This window comes from Syngnathus acus, chromosome 16 (assembly GCF_901709675.1).
Source record: "Syngnathus acus chromosome 16, fSynAcu1.2, whole genome shotgun sequence".
Classification (NCBI taxonomy): domain Eukaryota; kingdom Metazoa; phylum Chordata; class Actinopteri; order Syngnathiformes; family Syngnathidae; genus Syngnathus; species Syngnathus acus.
In genome coordinates, this window is record NC_051101.1 from 11,105,386 (window position 1) to 11,130,675 (window position 25,290).

Here is a 25,290-nt window from a genome sequence, read left to right on the forward strand (position 1 = left end):
CGTAACGGACTTACGTCACATCCGGATAATCCCGTTTGAATTTTCTCGTACATAGTATTTGTTATTTTAGTCATTTATTGTCAAATGTTTTCAATTAGGAATTTAATTAAAAATTAAAGTTTAGAAAATATAAAAATAACGCACGTGTACATAATATATAATTGTTGTTGAATACGTTAATCAGGATATATTGAGTACTGTAACTATTCAGCTTGTAATATATTGTAAGAAATGAATAAATAATACATTGTGTACAACCAGATACAATTGCCTTTCCTAATCCTGCTTTAAAGTCTTAAAATAATCGTGGAATTTGTTTTTCACATTACTACATATCAGAAAAATGTCTAAATTAGAATATTTTACGATTATAATAGTTTTTGGTGCATATTTGACACGTGACGGCACAAATAAGACGCAGTATAACCCAATTTTGACATAGCAAATAAAAAAGTGCATCACTCACGTCTTCAGCAAGCTCTCAAGATGGCAGAGTGACTGACGACTGACAGTAAAAGAAAATAAGGAAACATCTCCCCCTTGTCTGTGTGGCCAATCATGCAGTTAGTAGCAGTTCGCATGCCTATTAGCGATGGAAGTTCAACAAACTTTATTTCAGCCTAAACAATTGGCATGCTTTTGACAAGATATCAAGTCATTTACCTGATGAAAAACCTTTCGATCCGCATTTGGAAACAACTCAGGTGAATAAAAGATGTAATAAAATTTCACGCTGTTACCTAATTGACCACCAGGGGTCGGGCTTTTCTAAGTGCTCAAAATGTGTGCAGATGGAAGGTGCTGTAAAAAATGACAAATGACAATTGTTGGTGGATTTAGCCTTCTTTTCTTCAAAGCATTGGTTTTTGAAAACAGTTTAAATCTTTGATATAAAAATCTATACAGCAGCAAAAAAAACAAAACCACCCCAAACGGTGGCGATTGCCTTTCAACTCAAAACAGGACAGAATCTTAAAAGTTCTTGACATGTACATAAAATCACTCACAGAAAAAAATAACACACCCTGCTTCAGGCTTCAACGTACCATCCGTATCGGTAAGATAAACAAAAGTCCTTTGGTAGTTCACAGCAAGGAATTCTCTTTTTTAAATATTAATCGGCGTCATGTCCTGAGGCTTGCTGAGTTAAACGTTGCATAACCCAAATCATGACTTGAAAACTCACTGCTTTGCCTACATTGACCCTTCTGCACTAAGAGGCACTTAACAGTAACTTATCAGCCTGCATAGTTGAATTAAAACTCCTGGAAAAAAAATTGCATATTTACGCTGCCCAAGGTTAGCTTATACTGATCCGAAAATATAATTAAAAGTCACAATGGGAGGTAAAAAAAGGCCCTTATGAACTAAAAGTCACTCACCCTAGTTGACTTCCAAGTAGGTACTTGAAGATGTGAGCTAGGAAATGAACACTGAGCGTAGTTATAAAAAAAAAAAAAAAAAGTATTTGTAGTTGAGCAAAACTGGGATAAAGTATCATTTCACAATGCCACTTGGGGTCACAGCATAAGAGAGCATGACACTCCCATCACAAAAACAGAAACTGGTTATGGAAATCAATGTGATTGCAGTGAATTAAGATCAAGAGTCAAACCTGCTGCTGAGTGAAATCTAAAGGTTAGCTATTTGAAAAACAAGACAGGAACACAAACGTATTTTCCTCCTGAGCTGAAATGCAGGAGAGGTGACAATTAAACAGCATTGCGATCATTATTGAAGTAGTTGGAAGGTATTACTGCAGCATTATTAATCTAGGAATGAGACACAAAGTGCTAGAAATGCTTTTCGTCACACGCATTCAGTCCGTCTAGTCCACTTTACCTTGTTTGAGTTGAGGTAGCAACGGGACGTGCAGAACACAAAGGAGACCTATATGTGCAAATCCGACTTCCACCATAACGTTTTTTTCCCCCAAATACGTTTCCATCTCTGCCTCATTTCTTCCTCTTGTGTTTTGTTTAGGCTCAGGCGATCGTAGTATTCCGTAGGCCTTCTCTGTCGGTCGGCTTCTCATCACCATCTTCTCCATTGTGGTCAAGCTCAACCGACAAACGGGCCAATTCCCGGTCTCTGGAATCCTCGTCCGAGCCCTCGGGTTCCTCGTCGGGGTAAATAACCAGGAAACTGGCGGCCAGGAAGGCGAGGAAGGAGCTGCCGGAAGCCACCATGGGAACGACTCGCACGCTGCCGACGGCTTCGACGACTGCTCCCAGCGCCGAGGCCACCAGAATCTGGCTGATGTAAACCTGGAAAGATACAAAAAAATGAGACAGCCATCCATTTTCCATCAAGGATGAAATAAGGATGCTGACTCACTTGGCATGATAAGATTGCGCAATCAATGCCAAAACCTCTTCTTGTGTTGGCCGGACTGTGGTGGATGAACTGAGAAAAGCAAAAAAAAAAAAAAAAAAAAAGCAGAGAATCTAACATAAATACAAATTTGTTTTTTCTCCAATTTATAATGCCAAGAGATTCAATTTTGACAAATCTGTACCTCTTTAATTTCATGATATTGTCCAAGTAAGGCATAAGGACAGTAGGACATGCTCATGGAGATGATGCCCATGCTGCTGATCATCACCATGGCGACGTACACATTAGGAAAGAGAGCCATCACCGCGGTTCCTAAAAGGGTAGAAAGGCAAAATTGTAAACATGACATACGTAGCTGCTGTTGGTTTTGTCCCGCATCCTTTACCTGCTGCAAAACACAAAGTGCCCATAATGTAGATGACCTTGATGCTCAGGTCAAAGTTATCCAGGTACTTCTGAAGGACGGCTGGTGTGAAAATAGAACACACGTGGGAGAAAAGGGTTATTATTGGAGCATTACGGGAGTCCATTTTGGAGAGATTGAGTCTTTGTACCTGAGCAGAGAGCTGCAGTTGCCGCATTGACCACCAGCCCCCAACACCCCATCTGGACCCCGCTGTTATAATTCTGAAACTCTGTGGTATTGGCCGGTGCCTAGAAAAACAATATTATAAAGAGATGAATTGAGCAAAATCTTTATGTGTTTCAAATAGACTGATGATTTGAGTGCCACATTCCCAAACGCATTACGTTGAATTAGTGCGCTTGTTTATTTTTTTTTTTTTAACAACCCAATCTCATTTTAAAGTATCTTAATCTTTTTCTATTCCTGCAAAATAAAATTGTATTTAAAATAAATTTTAAATAAAAATATTAAACATTTTAAATACAATTTCTTTTTTTAAATAAAATTATATTTTGCATAAATTTTAAAATACAAATTTAAAATGTTATTAATTGATAGATTAATCCATTGAATAATGGATTAGGAAAATATAGTGACATCACTATATTAAATTAGTTTTCTACAACAACAAAGGAAGGTGTGCGTGTATGTGTGTGTACCTTGGGGTCACCATTGAAGATGACTTGTCCCATGAAATCTGTGTAGAAGATGGCTTGCGCTATGTAGGAAAACCATGTGACCAGGTGACAGACACACAACCTCCACAGCGGCTTTGGCATCTGCACAGTATAAAACCGTGACATCGTCATTTAAAATAAAGAAATAAATACTGCAATGGTCCTTCACCTTCAGCATGGACAACCAGAGCAGTCGTACGGTGGTGCCCCTGCTGGGTCCGTCATCGCTGCTGGAGCCTTTTGAAGACAAACTGCTTTCGGATAACTGAAACTCCCGCCTGTAGGCGTGCAGCTGCAGGTCACTCAGATCATTCAGGCTGCGGGACGTGGCGATGGGCGCGGGGCTTGAAGTGGTTGCCCGTCGGAGTCGCTGACGCTGGCATCTCACTCGCCCGTAATAGGAAAATGTGAAGGAAGGCTGAAGAAACAGGGACAACTAATTTGGAACCACAGGCTTTTTTTTTGCTTTGGCACTCACAATTCTTCACAGGAGACATTCAGGAATGCGTTTTACTTGTCGGTAGAAGGTATGTTTGTGCGGCCGTGGAGAAGCGGTGGCGCTGAGGAGTCGAGTACCGGCTTTGTTGGAGGTGTGGGTTTTGTTGGCGTTGCAGTTCTCGGTGGGGGACGAGCCAGCGTTGACGGCGGAAACCCCGTTAGCTTGCTTGGTCTGCTTCACAAAAAACTGAAAATACAAAAATAAAAGTCTTACAGCTCTTTGGGAAAAACAATCATCTAATAGAAGCTGTACTTTACCTTTGGTTTCATATGTGGGCCTTCAGAGGCAGGACTAACTTCATGAGGACCATTCAACAGGCCATTAACTTCAGATAAGGCAGAATCTCCAGATTCCACAACTCCATCTGTAAATTTGGGCGGTTCCCCGGGACTCAATGACCCAATATTCTGGTTTGAAGGCTTGAAGCAGTCTTCCAGCCTTACCTGGATTTCAGGTAAAGCCTGCTGTACCTCTGGTAGGAAAAGTTGGAGGTCAAGGTCAGGATCCAGCTTGATTTGGGTGTCTGGCATGGCTAAGACTGAGTCGCTTTTACTCCGCATTCGCTCCATGACCAGAAAGTCCATTTCCTTGGCCTCGTGTTCCGATTTCTGGTTCTCTCGGCAAGACGGGTCCTCTTCTACGATAGCTTCAAGAAGCAGCGGCGTATGACTAACAAGTCGGAAAGACGACTGACTGGTGGAATCTCTTCTCGCCGCGTTGTTAAGATACTGAGTTGGCACAAACCGCTTCTCCGGGATGCTGAACATGTGCAGGATGACGGAGACGATGAAGATGATGGCAGCGAAAAGGAAAAGCACTTGTTGCTGGGACTTGAAGGCTTGGCCCAGAGATGTGCCGGTCCAGTCGAGACCACCTAGCATGTAGCCCAAAGCACCGCCAAGACCTGTAGCGACACACAAATTAGTACAATAATAAAAATATTTTTGATACTTTTTTTAAAATCTAAAATGGTCTAAATGATTGAAATTTCAGCTTCTCAACAGTAACTATGATCCAATTTTTATTATTTATTTTTATTATCATCATCATCATTATTATTATTTATGTGTTTGTCTTGTTTTTGAATAAACATGCGCTTTAAAAAAATCGGATTAATTAATCGACAAATTAATTAATCGATTATTGAAATAATCCAAACTGAGAGATGGGTCCTTCGGAAACATGTTCCCACACACGGGAAGACGTGGGAATGGTTACCTGCTGAGAAGGCGTGGATATTTAGCGCCATATCTTGCTCCTCCGTGTCGGCAACATCGAGTAGGTAAGCTCTGATGGGTCCGTCGCACGCATCGGCGCAAAAGTCCAGCACCACCACTCCCAAAATGGTGAGGACGATGCCCATGGGCTGGCTACTTGGGCTATCGCCGATGGAAAGGCCTGAAACGCAATATCCTTTGGTGAACTCTCATTCTTTTTAGCAATAACCTTTTGACCTCACCGATTAACGATCCGTTTAGGAACAAGGCCATGCCGAGCAGCACGCCGACACACAACGCCAGTATGAATGGCCTCCTCCGGCCCCATCGCAGCGTACAGCGGTCACTGGCCGAGCCCATCACAGGTGTGAGGATGAGACCGAGGACAGGACTGAGGAACCAAGTGAGACTGTAATATTGCTCAGGCAAACCTAGGACACACAAACACACATATGTTTTATTCACACACACACACACAATAGAATCAATTCATTCGAAATAAATTTTCGACGAAAGGAGAGGTCACAGGACACTCAACGGTTCACTTTGACAAAAGAACCTTCTAACTTTAGTCTCCAGCACAGTCGAGAGTTGTGATCGTTTGTAAAATGATGCACTGCCATGAATTGGTTCTTTATGAAGGCAGCTTTGTGCTGCCGTTTTGGAACGAATGCTCTTAAATGACAGCATTCATATTTTTGTCATGCATTGACTTGCATTTCAGCAGGGGGACACGTTGTGTCTCTTAGTTCCGAGTTAGCTTGCGCTAACCGATGGCTATTATTATTAAAGCACACAACTTACCAACCACAATAAAACTTCCACGTGAACTTGTGACCTGCACACATTTGGTTAGTTTGAAGTACACACATTCATGTTGGTCGGCCTTCATAACAACGGCTGAGATTTTTCCATCCCTTGTAGAGAAGTAGAGCTTTGTTTTCGTCTCCATTGGATTCCGAGCCAGTCAGCTGGCCGGTTCTCACGGGAAGAACATGTTACCCACGCCGCCTTCCTCTGCTGAGGTTTTCAATACCCTCTTAAGTCAACACAATTGCGGCTACAGTTGCAAAGCATGCAAGGGGGGGGGAGTAGTTCGTATACATTCAGCAGTTTAGGAAAATTAGATTGTACTTTTTTTTTTTTTTTAAATATGTGAGGATTTAGACTTTAGATGGAAAAGTGGAAATGTGACAAAATATATGTTCCGCTTTTCTGAGAGTTAATTCAAATGTTTTTATTGCTTAAAAAAACAAGTTCAAAGTTCATCTCGCCAAAACACATATTGTCGGACAACATATCGGAAAGTAAATTTCTTGCCGTTGGATTGTTTTAAAACGTATATCAGAAGGCGATTAAAAAAAATGGCGCGTAGTACTTGACTGCAACCAGCAGAGGTGCTATTGCTCTCAAACGAAGCCATTGTGACCTCGCCGACGCTAAGTTGTGATAGAGAAAAAAAATATTTCTGACCTGTTTGTCAATGCATTTTTAGCACTGGGAAATTGTATAACCAAACCGGCTTGAAGGCAAATAACACAACTCGTAGAAAAACACAACAAAACTAACCGCATCTGCATTTTCAACGGATTGGGAAACAGCACAGCAAAGCGGGACGCTTCGAAAATGCAAATACCTCCAGAAGGCCCTGAATAGGCTCGTAAACCTAATCTTTCTCTCAATATCGCAAACGCGGAGAAAGACGGTGAAGCTGAAATGTGCTGCGCTGGACATTCTTGACATACCAGGAAAACATGCCATTGTTCCGTTTGCCATTGACATTGCTGAGAGCTATTGGCGGCCGGGCACGCGGGTTACGTGACACTATGCTGCAACGCGTCCCAAATGCCGACCCGCTTCCCAAAACAGTTTGCCCGTTCCCGTCGCAGGGAATTTGAAGATGGGCATTGCTAAAAGCAGCTAGTGCAATAAAAGGTTTACGCTTGGTGAAATGGAAAAGCGAGGCCTTGCCGTTTTATGACTTTTACTAAGTTAGCGGGGCAAACAGAGGATTTCACATGCTGCTTTGAAGCTAAAGTAAATACAGTAAGGGCCGTTAGCGTGTTTACTTAACAACCTTATAATGAGAGTTCGGATTTTGTAACAGTTGAAAACGGCAACATAAGGAAACTCTCGCACTGGCTTGTTCTTTTTTATTTATTTATTTATTTCATTTTTTCACTGATCTATTAGAGAGCGCCTTCATTTGTGAAGGCTAAATGCAGAAAGTGTTTTTTTGACACAAACGCTAAAGACAAATTTAAAAAACAGGAAACTCTGGTCAAGCCAGCACAGTTCTAAATATTTCCCACCTTCAAGACAAATATTGGCTTAAGAATTTCCAGGACTCGCAAAATATCAATATAATTATGAACGCTAACAATAAATATAAAATTAACACGGTATGATAATATTTAACATTATTTAATATTTTGCTTTTATAATTTATAGCTGTATCCTCGGCGGTCGGCACTCGCGTAGTCATATTGTTTGTGCATTTTCCTCCTGTTTTTAATATAAAACACAATTGTCATCATTTTAGGGAAGAAATATTGATTTCCCGCCAATGCATTTTAATGCATCTAAATTCATATGCAGATTTTCGCTATTTGCTGGCTGGCCCAATCTTATGCCCTGCAAATGGTGTTCTGTTTTGATTGACATAAATTCATATTTTAGACTCTCTCACAAGACTGCGCCAGATCACCAAAATATTAGGAACATCTCAATACGATTCCGTCAATTATTAGGTCAGTTAAGTGTTTGTTTTCCATGAGTGAATATCCCACACCTCAACAATCAACTTGATCATGTTAATATTTGACTCTCAAAACTTAAATCATTAAACTAGTTTATTGTTGTTAGCAATAAAATTGCCAGAAAACTCATTCAAATAGCTTAGCAAGTGCGGTACTGTAGATGATCTTTATCACTGCTGAAATGTTTTCTTACCTATCTGAAGCAAAACAGGTGTGACCAAGGCAGTTTCCATAGCGTAGCAGAATTCTCGACCAAACATCACGGCTCCGTGCATGACCCAGCGGTGGAGGGGGATCTGCTGCATGCCTCGCCCCGATGCTTCCTCTGCATCCTCCGGCTCACTTTCGTTGCCGTCGTCCGTCGGCCTCCTCTTCTTGTCGAGCTCGGAGGGTGACAGTTCTCCCATTGCTGCTTTTGCTACGTGCTTCTTTGTCGAGTTAAATTGCGGTTGTTATTCTAAAATCGAGAGAGGTCATTAGCTGAAATATCCCTCAATATATATAAATATATATACGTATATAAAAATAAAATTAAAAATAAAACAAATTTATATTTTATATATATATTAAAATTTTGAATTTAAATGTATATATTATATATATATATATATAAAATCTTTATTATATATTATATATTTAAAAAATAAATATATTATAAATATTTTGCTTCCTCCACCACTTACCTACAAATGGCTGATGATGAAAATCCCATCCTGTCCATCCCGTTTTCTGAAGGTTTGATAACGTAACTCAGCAGGGAAGCGGCAATGTTCCTCAGTATGATAAAAAACCTGAAAGGAGTGTGCTGGGTAAAGGTTTGGAGTTACACTAACTGAAGTAACAGCGGCAGCATGGGGTAGTGGAAGCTTTTGGATTGTGCAAGATTTGTCAGCAGAGCGTGTCCAGGCAGAAGCAAAGGCTGCTCGGGGTCAAAATGCATGCGGGTTCCTCGATAAATACGGCGACCTGCAGAGAAACAGGGCGAAAACAGGATTGCATACACTACCTGTATTGATTTGAACTCATCCTCCACATGCAGAACGTTTTTTTGTACACGTGATGTGTTTAAGGCGAGATTGCAAATCAAATTTATCTGGACTAACAATCAACCTTCAGGCAAATAAAGTGAGAAAATAGAGTAGCATTTGTAAAGAACCCGAGCTGATCTGGAGCCTCCACGTTACAGTATATCATGTTTTGATCACCACTACACTCATGTGTGACTGCTCAATGATACAGTTAATAAACAGAAGAAAAGGGAATTCATGCAACGGCGGCATCATAATATAGTTTATCCCAAGATAACCACGCAAGTATGCCCCCCCCCCCCCACCCCCTGAGGAGCTTTGAACATTGGGATGACAAGCAATTTGATGATGCGAAGATCTTCTGATGAAACAACATTTGTCATCAGTAGTGTCAACAATTCAGAAGGCTATGGAAAAATATATCTTAACATAATTTTGTGACATAATAATAATCTGAATGGATTTGGAACTAAAGCTAAAGATTAAGCCTCACTTTTTGTGGTGTGGATTTTAATCTCCCGTCATCACTTTTTCTGCTTATTCAACGTTTGATGCAAATTCCTTGAGAAAACATCACAGGAATTTGACTTTACGCCAAAAATGATGACACCACGTCTGACTCACCAGACTTTGATGATGAACTCTGGCAAAAACGCCATAGGCGACTAAAATGATGAGCAATCATCATAAATCAGCTTGGCTTTGCCAGCATCCAAACGGATGCAACCTTTTTTTAAAGAATGTTGCATCATACATTCACGTGAAAAGAACAATATCTACGTAGATAGCACCTCCTAAATTAATGTTACCCCACCTTGGAATGAATGGTATTAGTGGAAATTGTTGAGCCAGTCGGGACATGTTTTTAGTAGGCTGTCTCTACCTGTTGATGTTACAACATGCTCCCCTTTACTCTTCATTTAACACTAGCAGTTGTCAGGTAGAGCAGAAATAATTAATAATTATACGTCAAGTCCGGCTGCACTGAACGATTTGACTTGTTGGCTAGAAACGCTAACCTGTCGTTAAACGGTAACTCAAGTAATCGGACTTTTGGAAATGAATCACGATGCAGAAACTATACCTGAGGGATGTTATTCCATAAACACAGCGGTTGTTGGTCGCGAATTGTCTTCGATACCGCGGACAGCGAAGCGCTCAGTTTGGGCTAGCGGGCTTGGCTAACCTTTGGCAGCTAAAGCAGGAGGTTTTAACGCTTCACTTGCAACTACAGTACGGCCCCCTCAATCTCACCGGTTTCCACAGTAACAAAGAGAGGCGTGGCTAGAAAAGCGAGCGAGTTACGTCATCATACGTTTTATTGCCGGAAGGTGACGACATAATAAAAATCAACGAATTAAATGTATATCAATCATTACTATTCGGTCCATTGAAAATGTATTTAATTTAAAAAAAATTGTGTAATATAAAAAATAGAATCACGTATAGTGTTTTAAATATATGCGGTTAAACCAATGATGCTATCTTAATTAGTGTCCGAAATTTAAAACACACCCATATGTAAATTATTTCTCATGCTAAATTCATTTGAGCAAATATATAGTTCGTTTTTTTAAAAATGAATTATCAATTTGATCAATATTACATATTGATATTGTATTAATTTTTGTTGCGATCATGTTCATGTTAATATTGCAATATTTTACGATTTGTAGTCCATCATTCTTTCCGAGATAAGACGTCAAGTTTTATTAATTTATTCACTTGGGTTAGGTTCAATGTCTGCTTCATTAATTTCTGACTTCTCAAAGAAGCCCAGTGTGTCAGATTTGGGTATTTTGCGAATTTTGAAATTCCTCATCCCTGTCCAAAACGGTAAAACATCATTGGAATCGAAAAAAGTCCACATCAAAGTGCTGTTTAATGCTGGATGGAGCCTTTATGTGGCGTTTATGACAGGTAGTTTGTTAAAAGTGTTGCACTGAACAATATATCAAAAGCGCTACAGAATTTTCTCCCAGCAGTGCTGCCCTCTGCTGTACAAAAAGCATCATTGTTCCTTGGCGCTGTCTTGAACTCTTCTGAGGTAATCCAAGCCATAAAATTATTTATCCAAACAGTGACGGGTGTAGTCTGTCTCATTTTAAAATTGCTGTATTTCATCCCTCTTTCTCATTCCCATCGAGCTCCTTTGTTAATGGCAACATTTGATTTGTGACCATTAAATTCCTCCGCTTTGCTTCCTTCTGCAATGTGAAATGTCAAGCCAGAAGCGAGTCCTTATCATCTCAGTGATGAATTGTATTCGTTTTATCAATTCTGTTCAATGATGTCCAATATGCTAGCTGTCCCACAGTTGATGCTGTAAATTCCTCATGTGATTTACAATTTGTGAATCCCCTCAGTGCCTTTCAGTGGTGAAGGGGGAATGGTGCTCATCATGATCACATTATTAGGGACGGCGGTGGCGGCCTCCCCTCCTGAGGCCTTGGAGCTGTGCTGCATGCTGATAATATCACCGCTGCTTTGCTCGGCCTCGGCACGGCGGAAAATATTCCTCATTGTCGCCTGCGCAGGAAAGTAAAACTCAGTTATAACTAAATTACTCAATAAAAACTGCTTTAATTTGGGGGAAAAACCTGTCCTGGGGTGTGCAAAATTATGCAAGCACATCATTTCCATCTTTAATTTTTCTACTTTCCATCTCACATTGATAATGATAAAAAAAGTTTTCAAATCCATATACCTGGAAGTTGTTTGTCACAAAGCAGTAGACCACGGGATCCATGCAACTATTCAGACTGCTGAGTGTGACGGTCAAATGGTAGACGATGGCTTGGTGAGGCATATCGGGGTAGAAATGCACCACCACCTACGTGACAGACACACAATTCAATATCTGTTCGACTTTTGAAATTGATAAGAGCGTGCCAGCTCTACCTGTCGTACGTGGAATGGTGTGAAGCAGACGGTGAAGATGATCAGCACTGTGGTCAGCAGCTGGATGGCCCTCCTTCGTCTCTTCCTGCACGGATACGACACAATCTACTGACGTTTTATGTGAACAAAATGGAGGCCGAATTTGAATTGTACCTGCTTTGCTGCATCAGGCGTTGATCGGCAAGCGCCCATACGATCCGCAAGGTGAACACAACGATGACCACGAGGGGTAGAAAGAACTCGGTGAGGGTGAGGAAGAGGAGCTTGGAGAAGAAGCAGCCTGTATGTTGGAAGGCCGTGGACAGGAAGGAGTAAGTGACCACGATGGCGAAAAGCCACACGCAGACACACACGCATTTAGCCACGCCGCAGTTGCGCCACCGACGGGATGCTTCAACCTGCAAGGACAGGACAGTTACTGCTTTTATTAAGCAGACAATTAGAATAAATTTGATTGTTAAACAATTCAAACCAACTATCACCTCACAAATGGCGTTTTAATATAATGTACAGTAACGTACTAGGCCTAAGTGTTCAAATACGACACAAAGTTTTTGTTGCTGAAAAGTCTATTCATTACACTAGTTAACATATTTTTTTAATCAGAGATGGCTATAAGTGTCCCTAAATTGAATTTTTAATGCTGATTTAAACAAAACAAACAAATGTTTAATTTTATTTTTTTTACACATCAGACTTTTGAGATATTTTCTTTTTTGTTTTTTGTGATTTACTATTATGGTGTTTCAGAAAAAAAATCCACTTAACTAACCTTTACTTGTCTCTGATTTAAAAAAAAAAATAATCTGGACCAGTGTTATTGTAAGCCACTAACATTTTGACCTTTGGTTATTGTGACCACAAAAAAAGATGAAATGTTTTACCTGGAATTCGATTTTTGATACCAAAAAATTCTTTCAGAAGAAGCAATTAAAGCTCAATTAAAAAAACAAAAAATGTCATTTTTATTATCATATATTTAACATTTCAGGCTTTACACGGTTAAGGGAATTCTTTCCCCCAACTACGGCTTTTGTCGGCAAACTCACCTGCACTATGGCGAGGTATCGGTCCACACATATGCAGGTGAGGAAAAGGATGCTGCAGTACATGTTGACAAAGTAGCTGAAGACGTGCAAGTAGGAGCAGGTGAGGCAAGCCCCTCCGCTGTAGTAAAGCAGGATGCGTGTCGGCAGGGAGAGGTTGACCAACAGGTCAGTCACGGCCAAATTGATGGTGAAGATCACCGAGGAGCTTTTTTGCTTGGTGCGGAAACAGAACACATAAAGAGCCAACGTGTTGAGCACCATGCCCACCTGAAATTGGAGACGCTCTCATCAACAATACAATCAGCAAACATGCTAATTCAGAAATTACATTTACATACCAGGAAAATGAGGAAGTTTACGACCATGAGCGCGATCCAAAGTCCATAGAAGTCCTTGTAAAGGCCTTCGTCCAAATGAGCTATTTTCTGAAGATAGGCTTCCATGCCACTTGTGTTGCTGACACTGGATATGTCCGAGTGGCTGACAAGGGAAGTGTTGCTAACAGTCCAGGCTGGCGTGCTGTTTGCACTCACGGTGATCATGACGGACATGGATGCTGATGATGGCAGCAGAATGCAAATTCAACAGTACATAGGTTAAAGAATGTGAAAAATGTTTTCTTACATTTATCGAGGGTCTAATTTCGAAACCTGCTTAATGAATGGATCGTGCAGAATATATTTATTGTGAACAGGAGATATATAATAGGTGCGCTGGTGGTGACTTGTGACCAAAGATATTATAGTTAACAAGAATTAATGAAATAAGAACAACTAAATTTGAAAAGAAATAAATGAATAAATTAATATAAAATAAATTTAAAAAAAACAAACAAATAAACAAAAATAAATAAATACAATAAATAAATAGGAGGGCACTTTTAAAAAAAAAAAAAAGCTAACTAAATGTAAACACTTAATGCCTAATTAAACATAAATTGAAACTACTACTATGTCTGGCCCACAACTTCCGTATGGCTGTTTATGTTGGCATGGCTACAACAACAACCCAAAAAATGAAACCACATCTTCAGTTTATTTACGCTATCTATTTATAATGTTATTTATTGCCACAGCGCAAAGGGAATATAAATACAATTTATTCATTCTCATCAAGAGAAACCTTTTTGATATGAGCTGATATATCCAACATGTCTCAATTTGTGTTTATACTGCCTGCGTATTTTAATAGTTGTCTGCTTTTAGTGGATATAAAAAAAAAAAAAAAATTCTTATCCATTATCTATCATCCACCTAGCCGATCTAGATCTATGTGGATTTATTCCCTGCTCCACAAAACTAAAAGGATGACACGCATTTTTCTTTCGAAGCAACCTAATGTGCCAGCTGATGAATTTTATTCTGACTTGATGAGACACTCACATGCTGCACTGTATAAAGTGAGACGTGAATAATGTCCCTTGTCTTTGAGACAAAACAAAGGTGGTGAGAAAAAAAATGCAACAATGACATTTACTTCTTGTCTAAATTGAATTTTTTCATCTCTACCGGGCTGTGTACTCCTTCATTGTAAAAAGGAGAAACAATGTTCAGAGAGCAATAACAACCATAAGTAATACATCATGGCGACCTTTACCTATTGCACAGTATAAAAAAAAGTGGCCAGCTACAAGACATTATTTTTGCAGCCATCCTAAGCAGCTCCACTATTTGTTAAGATCTACAATGTTTTTCCACAGCCAGTGAAAAATTTGCTAATTTCCTTTTTTTTTTGGGTGATCCCACCACAGTTTAACCATTAGACACACTCTCTGAGTCAATATATTCTCTTTTTTTTTTTTTGGGAAACATACTTGTGTGGTCGCCCTAATGGACTCTCTAAATTTATTAAGTGCATATTTCTAACCAATACATCAATGCATAGTGTCAGCATGTTGCTGTATATATAATACATCAAATATAGTGCTGATGCAACGACTGCAAAGAGTCTCGGCGAGGAGTCCGGAGGGATTCAGAGGCACATCACAAATAAATTCTAGCAGCGTGGGAGTCTCTATAAGCTTGTGCATGTGAGGACTATAGCAAAGGGAGTGATGCTCAACAGTATATATTTTTGTAAACACTCAAATAAATCCCACTTTGGATCCCAAAGTGACGATTGTGCTGCAATATAAAAATCAGTAATTGCATCGCTCAGGGCATGAGAGTATTTCTTACCTTGAGAGAAACCCAAAATAGCCCAACAGGAGATTCACGCAGTCCCTAAGGAGGCTTCAAATCCTTGATGCAGTGATGTTTTCCACGCAGGGCTTTGCATTCATTGTCCCGGTTCACCTTGCCCTACAAAATTTCACACAAAGTGTCATCATCATCATTATCATTTTGTGTCCCTGTAGCTTCTTTGCTCCATGCATGGTTCCTCAATTCACTAAAGGCCTCAATTGCTTTTCTTTTTCTCCTTCTCTCTTCTGTCTTTCTCCACCTATTAACTTCTCATCCCCCTCTTCAAATGTATTCCAACATCCCTCCCTCCCTTTCACACAGTGGCCACTATCCCCTCCGTTTGGCCCTCAGACAGGAAGTCTGAGAATCTGTTTACATTTTGATCAGACATGCGTGCCCATGTGAATCGTATGCTAATAGCACAACTCACTCACACACACACACACACACACACACACACTGGTCACATAGTTCTGAGGTTGGGGGTTCAAATCTGGGCGCCGGCCTTCAGAGGCGGAGCTAGCTGGTGGCCAACGGTGGCTGTGGCCACCCCACTTATGGAGGACATTTTTGAATTAATGGCAAAGACAAAAATAATCAAGGTTAAATCAGACATGAAGGCAATTTATGCTAATTTAAATCCCAAATATTAATTAGCATTAGCATATTTGCCTTTAAACGGCTAACATGTTCTGATTTCAAAAATATCTCGAGTCTTTTTAAGCCTCACCTCAAGGTCTCCGCTACATCCCATCTGACAAACTGAAGACAGGCTTTTGTCTCCTGGTTTCCTGTTGAGAGGATCATCATCACTCACAGCTTGGCAACGTTCCTCGGAAACATCCGGAAAAACGGATGTCTGGACAAGAGGCCATGGATCAACCTGTTACTGAGAAACGACACGGAGAAAAGACGCAGGACACGGCAGACAGAAAAGAAGCGAAGGGCGACAAAATAAAGTCGGAGCGAGTAAATGAAGGCTATGATTGTGTTTGTATGTATGAACACAGAAATGACAGGTGGATGAGAGTATGATGTGTTTTTGTGCAGGAGTGTGAGGGTCACTAATGACGTTCCAGGGTGTGAGTCAAGCAAGGAGAAGTGAAAGACTGTTCACGTCAGGATGAAGCAGATGATGGACGACAGACGGCAAAGTTTCGGCACCTTTTATGTCGCTCCATCCGTTTTCATGATGCATGACGTGATACATTTGTCATGGATGAGAGGACGATATATGGATGTGTCTGTCCTTCACTTGTCTCATTTTGCAGCATGAAGACATTTTGGTTTTTGCAAGTTTGACGGAATGTTTAGATGTTTGTTCTTTTTGCACATATTATTTAATCGAACATTAAAAAGAAATCATATTGTGATTCCTGAAGGTGTTCTATTTAATTCAATGTCACCGTGAAGGAAAGCAGACTTGTCTTCCTGTCATGGTGATGAGAACACGTACAAAGTTGGTTGAACTTTTTGAGGTTGGTATTGATTTTTTCCAAACGGTGGTTGGTTTACAACGTAACGTGCTGTGCATTCATGAAGTCGGAGCAAATGGTAAAAATAGAAGAAACAACCTTAGACTGTTGCTCAAGTCAAATTCACATTTATTTCCTTAAACGCTTGACAGCACAGCAAGATGACTTTTGTATAAACATGATTAAAAAATAACAAAAATCTCAACAGCATAGTTTTTTTTTCCCCTGCGCTTATTTCACAGTAACGTTTTGATAAAGCTGGATGACAAGAACACTATGAAGGCACTTCAGTTTCTGTAGAAGTTTACGAGTACGTTTTTTTAAAAAAATGAATGGCGAGAAGTGTATCGACGGAATCAAAAACTGTTTTTCTTGCAAAATATAGTGTTTTAGTGCAGGATACTTTGAGGTTTGCAGTACTGAAAAAACAATTCCTATTTGTACCAAGTTGCATGAGGATACTGGCAAAAAAAAGTCACCTGAAAATATTTTCAAATAATAATTCCTATTTTTTCAGGACAAGAAACTAATAATCATTCCCCCGGCAGATAAAGCAACATACAAATATAAAATATTAGTCTGTTTCTTGTCTGGAATGCAAAACGTAGTAGTCATGGACGTACATCAGGACAGCGGTTGGTTGACCAATTATGAGTGACATCCACACTGCGGCGTTGCCGTAGTTACCACGCAGGTAATGGCCAACGAACCAGGCTAATGGAAGCTAATGAAGAACAGAAAAAAAACAACACTGATGTTTATTAGGAACGCATATTTGTAATAATAAATGATTATTTTAGGATTATTTTTAAACATCACAAAATATATATAAATACTTTTCCAAACCAGCTTACCTGAGCCATCATGCCCGTAAAGGCCCACAGTCGGAACATCCTCAGAGGGACACTCACCAGATACTAACATAGAGATTGGGAGAAGAAAAAAAAACAACAACAGATGGCATGATATCTATTTCTAAAAGTCTGTATGAGCAGAGGGTTCGTTTCAAGGGCTCAGCTGTACCTCGTGAAAGAACGCCGACAAGAAGAAGACTGCGGACTGGCTGACTATCTTACTAAAACCTCTCCTTAGCAACGGCTTGTAAAAGTGCCTGGAAGAAGAACATGGGACATGTTAAATGAAGAAAAAAAAAAAGACTAACTCATTTTATTTATTTTAATTAACATGGTGCAGACATTTTTTCAGAGAGAAAAAAATAATATATATATATGCCTGCGAATATTGGTATTTTATCTGTCTACATGTGTTGCTCCACCGTGTGTGTTCAAAAATCCATTGCTTAAAGGATTATAACACAATGACATTGATTTCTCATTATTTGTTAGCGTTAAGCTAAACAGACTTATTAGCCAAACTATGTGGTTGGTTTAAATCCACAATGTATCATTTGTAGTTTGACTAGAATGCTCATATCTTAAATTTGCTGAGTTTGATTTTCTTGCTTCATGTTTTGGACTTCTCTTTCGAGTCATTTTCCAAACACGTCACAGTGTCATGTACAGTGTGCTCGCATCAAACCAAACGCTCCCCCGGAGTTTACGTCGAGAAATTTCGCTGCTCTGTCTCCAACTTTAAGTGTGTGAATAACTCACCGGAGACACCACTTGTGAACGGGGATGTTCCAATTCTGCCAAAAATATGTCACCGACTCCGAGTTCCTGAAAGATGAGTCAGGAAAATCGACACAGAGGCTTTACAGAGTCTAAATAATGGATCACTGGGTATGACACTTTCATTAATACTGATGGAAAACTCTATCAGACACTTTTAATACCCTCTCACACCCGCTAGGCTTTTCAAAATGATCAACTGTCACTCACCGCATTCACAGCCACAAATTACAGTAACCAGTCCAATGAAAACCTTCAATAAATAAAAAGACTCCAAGAAACAAATATTTACCACCAGTCTTTGTAGAACTGCCGGTCTCCGAAGCACAGAAGCTCTGCTGTGAAGTTCAAAGATGAGTGGAAGAACCAGTAGAAAAACATCAACCAAAGCAAGTGGTTGGGAACCTATAGAGAGACATGAGAAGAATGAAATACCATCAAAATGAATAGCTTGCCATCGGTTATCAGCAAAGCATTTCTTATTTTTCACTCACAGCCAGTCTTAAGAGTCTCTCAGTCATCCGAGATAGATCCATGTCCTACAATACAAGAGTGTAAAGAGGAGAAAACGATGACACACTCAAAACAATTTTAAACCTGCCTGACATGCTCCACGCTCACCTCCAGTGGCTTCATGGAGCTTTGAATAATGGGAATCATCCACTAGAAGAGAGATGATAAAAACAGTGGTAGGATATTCTCAGATATGCACCATGAAGAAAGACACTGAAGTGTACCTGTTGAGTGAGGCCCACTAACATCTGGATGAGGAAGAGCTAAAGATAAACAGTTAAAATGTTGTTAGTGGACAACACGCTGAAGATCATACTTGAAGTTGAGTAATGAATACTATTTGCTGATGGATGAAAAATCTTCTTACCATCTCCAAAAGTCTCCTTAGGAGGAAACTCATGCGGATCTTAGGCGAGCGAGGAAAGTTGAGCTCGTAGCATAGAGTCGGCGCAAAAGCAAAGTAGTACAGGTCTACGCAAACACAATGAGGGGGCTTCATGTGATGTTCGGAATAGTATTTTACACGAAGAGGGGGAAAAAAACAGCAATGTACACACCAATAAAAATAAATAAAATAAAGCTAAGTACCTCTGATTGTGAGGTTGCCAGGGTAACACACTTTTTGGTCATCTCCATTGAAGTACTTTGATGATGGACCTGTGGACACCAAAAAAAAAAAGAAATCCCAGATCCATCACATGCTGCAGTAACATACGCTTGCCTATAGATGTCACTGTAAGAACACGAGCAGAGACTAGAACCAGCCGTTTGTGTGTGCAACTTACATGACAGTGACCTTGCCAGTTTCTTAGCCTTAATGACGCTCAGCTCCCGACACCACATGTTGACGTCCTTATAGGAGTAAAGCTTTAGGAAGAGAATAGTGTACGAACCGAGTGCAAATGCACCTCCGACTGAAAGAGAGGAAGACAGGATGGCATGTGAATGGCATGTTGTGATACTGATACACTTAAACGCACGGATACAATTGCACGCACAAATAAAGACTGTTGTGCCAGCAGGGGTAAGGTGCAGGTCGGAGCACCTGGCGTCAAATCACAGCCCATCCTATTCATATGCCATCTGTCTCTCTGGCTAATGTAGCCTCCAGACAGCTACCGGTGATCAGAGTGACTTTCTATCCAAGTCATAAAACTGCCATTAAGCTCACAAACATTTTCTCTGACACGTCCCTATTTAAAAAAAATAATAATAATAATTCTGCACTTAATTAGCTCGATGTCTGTCCATAACCCAACGACCAATAGTAAGTTAAAAAGGAACCTATGAAATGTTGAGGTGGATGGGATAGCAAAAAAACCCGCAGTTTTGTTGTTTTTATTGGCCACTGTGGAGTCCGGTTTGTGTGTATACACACTTGGTGGTCTTGTATACACGCACACACCTGCCCTCTCGTACTGCCCTTCCGGTGTGAACAGCCGAGCTAGGGAGGAGAATGGACAGATGGGCTGACTCCTTTCCTCATTCACCTCCCAGTAAGAGGAGAGGACAGGACCAGAGGGGAGGGGAAGGGGAAATTACAAAAAGCAAAAGTGACACTTTTTTTCCCCTTTTATGATGTTTGGACATCCAACTCATCTCAATGCCAAGTCAACATCTCAGCGTAATACATGCAATAGACGGAGTAAATTACCATGCATTTGCAAGAAACCCATTATCAGCCTCATAATATGTCTCATAAAATTATACATGGCTGAACTAGACGGATGACTAAAAGACAGAAGCCATGCCAAGAATCTGCACTCACCGTACTGTATTATGTTAATGATGTGAAACTTTTGGGGGTTAAGTGACAACAGTGACCTTGATTGGGATTTTATTTACTGATTATGGTGAAGGGCAAAACAACTTGAAAAGCAGCCTGAAGAATATTCTAGAGCCTTGTGTTTTGCAGTGAGTTGCTCCCAGGAAGACTGTGAACCCGCGATGACCCCGTCTTGCAAACCATACACACTTTGACAACACTCGCCTTCTCTTCCTCCGCCAGCTGGATTCGATCCAGATATGACCAACTGCTCCATTAGCACTAACCGACTCCAATTATGACAGGTTTATAGGAGACGTCTTTTAGTGCACAGTCAAATGGGACGACTGCGTCTTTGAAGGACAAAGATACTGTAGGAATGCTCTCTTAATCTTTACTGCAATGACATCATTTTCAATTGCATGTAAAATACTTTTTTTTTCTTTTTTTTACCTGGGGTTGTGGAGGGCACCAGGAGGACCACTGCGGCAGGGAATGTCAGCATAACAGACAAATTAACAGTATGGATAAGAAAGCCGACACGCTCACTGAATGAACCCTAAGCAGGAACAGGAACAAAAACAGACACAGGGTCAGCGCAGTTAGTTGTAAGAAAAATGCTAGCGATGTCAAAAATTGCGTTATTCGATTATAACAATGATGTAGAAAAATAATGAAAATATAGCAGGATATTTTTTTTTGCCACTTACCCTTGACAACTGTCTCTCTGTATAAAGAGCCACCATGATAAACACATTGGACACTGTTGAAAACAACATATACATTTCAGCAACCAGTTTTGTAGCCAAACTAATTTTTTAAGAATTTTTTTCCGGAATTTTTCCAACTGAATGTCCCTCGCTTAAATCAAGCACACAAAGTCTCTTGGCTTTGGTTTCACAGACACGATCACACTCAATTTAACAGCAATCCTGCCAAAAGAAATGAGCTAGCACTAACAGACCGTGCGTCGGGGTTGCCTGCCATGCTACATCTACAAGTATTACAAGGAATTAATTTCTTTTGTTTTGCTCGACTGCAGAAGGTTTATTAAAGGCTGACATTTATAATAAGAAACGATACATCAGGCTTGGATGGATACCATGAGGTTGAAATCCTTAAAGACTTAAAAGTATATAAAGATGTGTTATAGTATTTGTTTTTTTCTTGCTACACTTGGGGAATGGGAGTGATGACGACTAGAAAATAAAGTTGAGTCAGGATAGTTCAAAAGCAGCGTATGTTGCTTTTTTTTTTTGCAGCAGCACAATACCTATGCGGTATATCAGTATATAGGCCAAGTGGGCAAAACTGCAGGTGACAAATTGAGCTGCACCGCTGCGGACTTTCACCTATTACAAAAAAATATACATGTGCCACTGTGCTTCTTTCTCATGGTCACTGGTTGTGTTACTTAAACAGCTAATTTAAATTTCCCTATGTGTAATAGCCCATGCTAATAAATGGACTGAATCAGGGTTCATATTTTGAGGACATCCTTTTAAGTATTTTACAATGATTTTTGCCTTCAGGGTTACCCAAGCTGTACATTTATAGTGCTTACCAATTATCAGGCACATTGCTGGCCAACTATAGGGGTCCTTCAAGAATAAGGAAATGACTTGAATAGGGTCAACCAGAATCCCGTATCTGTGGGAAAAAAAAAGAATTAAAAAAATATATATATATAGAAAAATAATAATAATAAATAATAATAAAAAAATAACTAAGAGTCAGATTAAAGTGCTTAGCATAGCAGTTTCTTAAAAAACAAAAAAACAAAACTATTGAATAATACATTTCATTCAATGACCCAGTAAAATAGATAGCTGTAATAGAATAAAAATATTATACAGTAAAAGTTGTATGTAATACCGACGGAATTTAAAAGTAAATCTTGCTCACCTCAACAGGTTTTCTAAGAAGAGTCGAGCATTACTAAGTACCTGCAACAACAACAAAAAAGAGTTACAGGATAGTTACATGTGTTTCGTTGGCATTATGTCACTTTTTCCTTGCTCTAGGTCACTTTTTTTCCATTTTCTTCACCATTCTTCCTCACCTCTACTTTTTCTTTGACTTCATCATACTTTTCTCTCATCATTTTTTTTCTTATATATCTTTCTCTGGCTCACTCTCTGTATTTGTGAATGGATGGTGATATCTCATTACCCCACACAAAGGCTCCATTCCATGCCTGGGGATGGGACAGAAGTTCAGTAGGAAAGAAGGGGAAAACCTCTTGTGATGAACACAACGATTTGTGTTCAAAGGCTGGATTAGCAGCAGGCAGGCTTTGCTATAGCCTCATCCCTGCTTCTATTCTCACACATTCAGTCCCTTATTCCATCAGAGAAAACGGAAATTGGTCAAATGAGTTATAATAACATTTTGCTATACCTGGAAATAATCTGGGTTGAGAGTACACAAAGTGCATTTTATTTTGACCGAGGTGGATTTGACCACACTGTCAAATTTACTCACAGCACATTAAGGGGACTATCGATTGAAAACACAACACCTTGCCAAGAGGTATATTTATAGTGTTCAAGTTGGCAAAAGATCAATTCTGACAATGAAAAGGACAATGTGAGTGTTTATTTCCTTCCTTTTATAAATCACTCAGGGTGTGATAATTTTGAACTTAAAATACAAACCAAACTCATTCACCTGAACATGGTTAGTAAAGGAATTCAATGGTGGAAATTTGTTTATAATTGTTGCACTATCTTTTTTTTTTACATTTTCCTCATTGAAATCCAAACTCGGTCCTGAAGAGCCGTTGTGTTTTTTCCATGTCTCTCTGCTGCAACACACCTGAAGAAGCTTGCAGCAGGGAGACATGGAAAACAGGCAGGACAGCAACCAAACAGGAACAGGGACATGCCTGCACTAAATTGTCCATAGGTGTGACTTTCATCAAAAAATCACTGCAACCTCAAGTCAAGCAAAATTGAAGACACATGTCCATAAATGTCTCCACGACGTGCAGCATGATCTTACCAGCATTATCACACACCAGTTTAGAATCCCCCTGTAGTTATTGAAACCACTGGATGACGTCAGCAGGGACTCTTGTGTCTTGTGACAGCTTGATGAGATAAGAATAAAAATGACAGTTGGATGAATGAGATGTTATTTGGGTGTGGTTTCACTAGAACTATCACACACTTTGATCGCAAAATGTTAGTACAACTTCTGGCAAACTCTGACTGTTCAAACAGCGGGGAGGCGATAGTTGTAGTTTACTTAAGTTCTTGAATGCCACATCACTAAGATAATGTTGATAGTGAAAATTGATTGGAACTAATCAATATTCACAGTGCACATTTTGAATTACAATGTGGTTTACACGCTTAAATTTTAAACACGTTCATCTTCTCAAACATTTATATGTATACCAAACTGTAGCGAACATGTACATAAACTTCCAGCCTAGTGACGTCATGGGCGCGCTCGATTATAAACAACTTAACATACTTAGAAAGTTTTTTTCTGCTATATAACTTACCTTAAATTGTCATTGATATCATTTTGTCTTTTCTTTTTGTCACCCTTTGTTGTGGGCCACAAGCGGTCAACTTTGCTTGGATCGCTGTTTGCCTTTTTGCTGTCAGCGGCCAACAAGAGCTGAGTGGCCGACATACACTTCTTATGCATCGGCTGTAGACTCGCTCCTTTCCCCGCCGCGAACGCACCCCTTCGTTTGCGAGCAAAGGCCCCGGTAGTGTCCGTATCCCCCATGGTGGCCGGGAAAAAACCAAAAGTTTAAGAATAAAGTTCGCTTCGCTTGTTCACTTCGAGAATTAGCATACTTGATGCCGAATGGAGTCCCGTGGGTGTGTAAACCAAACGGAAACGGGAAGTTGTAAAACAAATCCGCCCAAAAGTCGCATTTCCGCACAGTCACAAAACAGGTAGGGGTGTCGTGACGTCACGAATAGTGACGCAGAAGGCTTCGCTGTAATCTGACGCTGTAAATAATAATAATAATAATAATAATAATAATAATAATAATAATAATGATACTAATAATACTAATAATGATAATAATGATGATAATAATAATAATAATAATTTATTATTAATTTACCATAGCTCTATGGATACATATTTGCATATCTTTTAATTTAATGACCATTCCAACTGAAAAGTTGCACTTCGATTTCCATTATCGTCCTTATCATGATGAAACTACTTAAGAGTTCCTTCAATGAGACTGACCCCTTTTGTCGTTTCTTCTTTCAGTACGCTTTTACATATCATGGTGGCAAGTGATCACTGGCATTGATTCAGCTTTATCAGTCCTCTCTGTCGAAACGGTTGTCTTTAAGAGTAATGAGCTTTGGGTGCCTGTGGTTGTTGGGATAAGAGAACCAAGATCATAGATCGATTAAAACTTTAACTTATCGTACATGCAACTCTTTAAAGTGTAACTTCTGCAACATACAATTTCAGCATCTTGGTTGACCTCAGTCTAACTTGTTCATAGCTTTATCCATTCATTTCTCCAACCACTTTATCCTAACCTGTTCAGATTTTAACCCAAAAAAATGCTGGATGTTTATCACACTTTTCCTCTTTCTGAAAATAGCCAAAAGAAAATGTAAAATATACTTAGTGTTAATCCCTTCAGTCCTCAATGCATCTGAGCTGAGCTCGCACAAGATTTGCTAAAGTCTCAAGTAATAAGCTGATGTCTCGGTCCAAAGATTATTTGACCTTCAAGTTTCTGTGTGACTTTGAGACCAAGTGTGTTGCTCTTGCTGGCATAGTTTTTGTGAAAGCATTGCACAATGACAACAGAAAAAGTTAGCAAGTTGTACTTTAGCCCAATAAGCCCCTCAGAC

The 25,290-nt window shown here is 39.7% G+C and overlaps 3 protein-coding genes across 5 annotated transcripts; all 3 read right to left on the minus strand.

Annotated features, from left to right (window-relative positions):
• Nucleotides 1–834: 834 nt before the first annotated feature.
• Nucleotides 835–10,171, minus strand: slc45a4b (solute carrier family 45 member 4b). Of its 3 annotated transcripts, XM_037274282.1 has the most exons (15): nt 9,837–9,971; nt 9,738–9,806; nt 8,579–8,861; nt 8,089–8,352; nt 5,379–5,567; nt 5,138–5,317; nt 4,177–4,823; nt 3,935–4,090; nt 3,590–3,856; nt 3,403–3,522; nt 2,892–2,991; nt 2,723–2,803; nt 2,519–2,649; nt 2,338–2,406; nt 835–2,267 (listed from the first exon to the last, which is right to left on the minus strand). In XM_037274282.1, the coding sequence occupies exons 4-15, from the start codon at nt 8,300–8,302 to the stop codon at nt 1,986–1,988; spliced, it is 2,436 nt and encodes an 811-aa protein (XP_037130177.1). In that variant the 5' UTR covers nt 8,303–8,352; nt 8,579–8,861; nt 9,738–9,806; nt 9,837–9,971; the 3' UTR covers nt 835–1,985. The 3 variants fall into 3 exon arrangements, with proteins under 3 accessions (XP_037130177.1, XP_037130178.1, XP_037130176.1); XM_037274283.1 differs by lacking the exons at nt 9,738–9,806; nt 9,837–9,971 and adding an exon at nt 10,008–10,171 and having other exon boundaries at nt 3,590–3,838; XM_037274281.1 differs by lacking the exons at nt 9,738–9,806; nt 9,837–9,971 and adding an exon at nt 10,008–10,171.
• Nucleotides 10,172–10,694: 523 nt separating this feature from the next.
• On the minus strand, nt 10,695–13,408 carry gpr20 (G protein-coupled receptor 20). The gene is made up of 6 exons (XM_037274561.1): nt 13,212–13,408; nt 12,870–13,140; nt 11,978–12,215; nt 11,825–11,909; nt 11,631–11,756; nt 10,695–11,452 (listed from the first exon to the last, which is right to left on the minus strand). Exons 1-6 carry the CDS (start codon nt 13,314–13,316, stop codon nt 11,267–11,269), a joined length of 1,011 nt encoding a protein of 336 aa, XP_037130456.1. The 5' UTR covers nt 13,317–13,408; the 3' UTR covers nt 10,695–11,266.
• Nucleotides 13,409–16,643: 3,235 nt separating this feature from the next.
• LOC119136146 (diacylglycerol O-acyltransferase 1-like) lies at nt 16,644–24,338 on the minus strand. The gene is made up of 17 exons (XM_037274427.1): nt 23,952–24,338; nt 23,444–23,531; nt 22,346–22,386; nt 22,005–22,090; nt 21,151–21,203; nt 20,894–20,999; nt 19,461–19,589; nt 19,264–19,332; nt 19,043–19,146; nt 18,900–18,938; nt 18,784–18,825; nt 18,657–18,701; nt 18,455–18,567; nt 18,145–18,210; nt 17,555–17,642; nt 17,386–17,448; nt 16,644–17,255 (listed from the first exon to the last, which is right to left on the minus strand). The coding sequence occupies exons 1-17, from the start codon at nt 24,182–24,184 to the stop codon at nt 17,106–17,108; spliced, it is 1,515 nt and encodes a 504-aa protein (XP_037130322.1). The 5' UTR covers nt 24,185–24,338; the 3' UTR covers nt 16,644–17,105.
• Between the last annotated feature and the right edge of the window lie 952 nt (nt 24,339–25,290).

Coding starts and splice junctions, on each gene's coding strand:
- LOC119136146 (XM_037274427.1), bottom strand. CDS start 24,184: ATGGGGGATACGGACACTACCGGGGCCTTTGCTCGCAAACGAAGGGGT. Junction 18,939..19,042: donor TAAGGAGACTTTTGGAGATG/GTAAGAAGATTT, acceptor GTTTATCTTTAG/CTCTTCCTCATCCAGATGTT. Junction 17,449..17,554: donor TGTCGGCGTTCTTTCACGAG/GTACAGCTGAGC, acceptor TCTCTATGTTAG/TATCTGGTGAGTGTCCCTCT.
- gpr20 (XM_037274561.1), bottom strand. CDS start 13,316: ATGGAAGCCTATCTTCAGAAAATAGCTCATTTGGACGAAGGCCTTTAC. Junction 13,141..13,211: donor TAAACTTCCTCATTTTCCTG/GTATGTAAATGT, acceptor CTCCAATTTCAG/GTGGGCATGGTGCTCAACAC. Junction 11,453..11,630: donor TTGTGACAAACAACTTCCAG/GTATATGGATTT, acceptor TTTCCTGCGCAG/GCGACAATGAGGAATATTTT.
- slc45a4b (XM_037274281.1), bottom strand. CDS start 8,302: ATGGGAGAACTGTCACCCTCCGAGCTCGACAAGAAGAGGAGGCCGACG. Junction 2,650..2,722: donor CACTTTGTGTTTTGCAGCAG/GTAAAGGATGCG, acceptor CTACCCTTTTAG/GAACCGCGGTGATGGCTCTC. Junction 2,407..2,518: donor AATATCATGAAATTAAAGAG/GTACAGATTTGT, acceptor TGCTTTTCTCAG/TTCATCCACCACAGTCCGGC.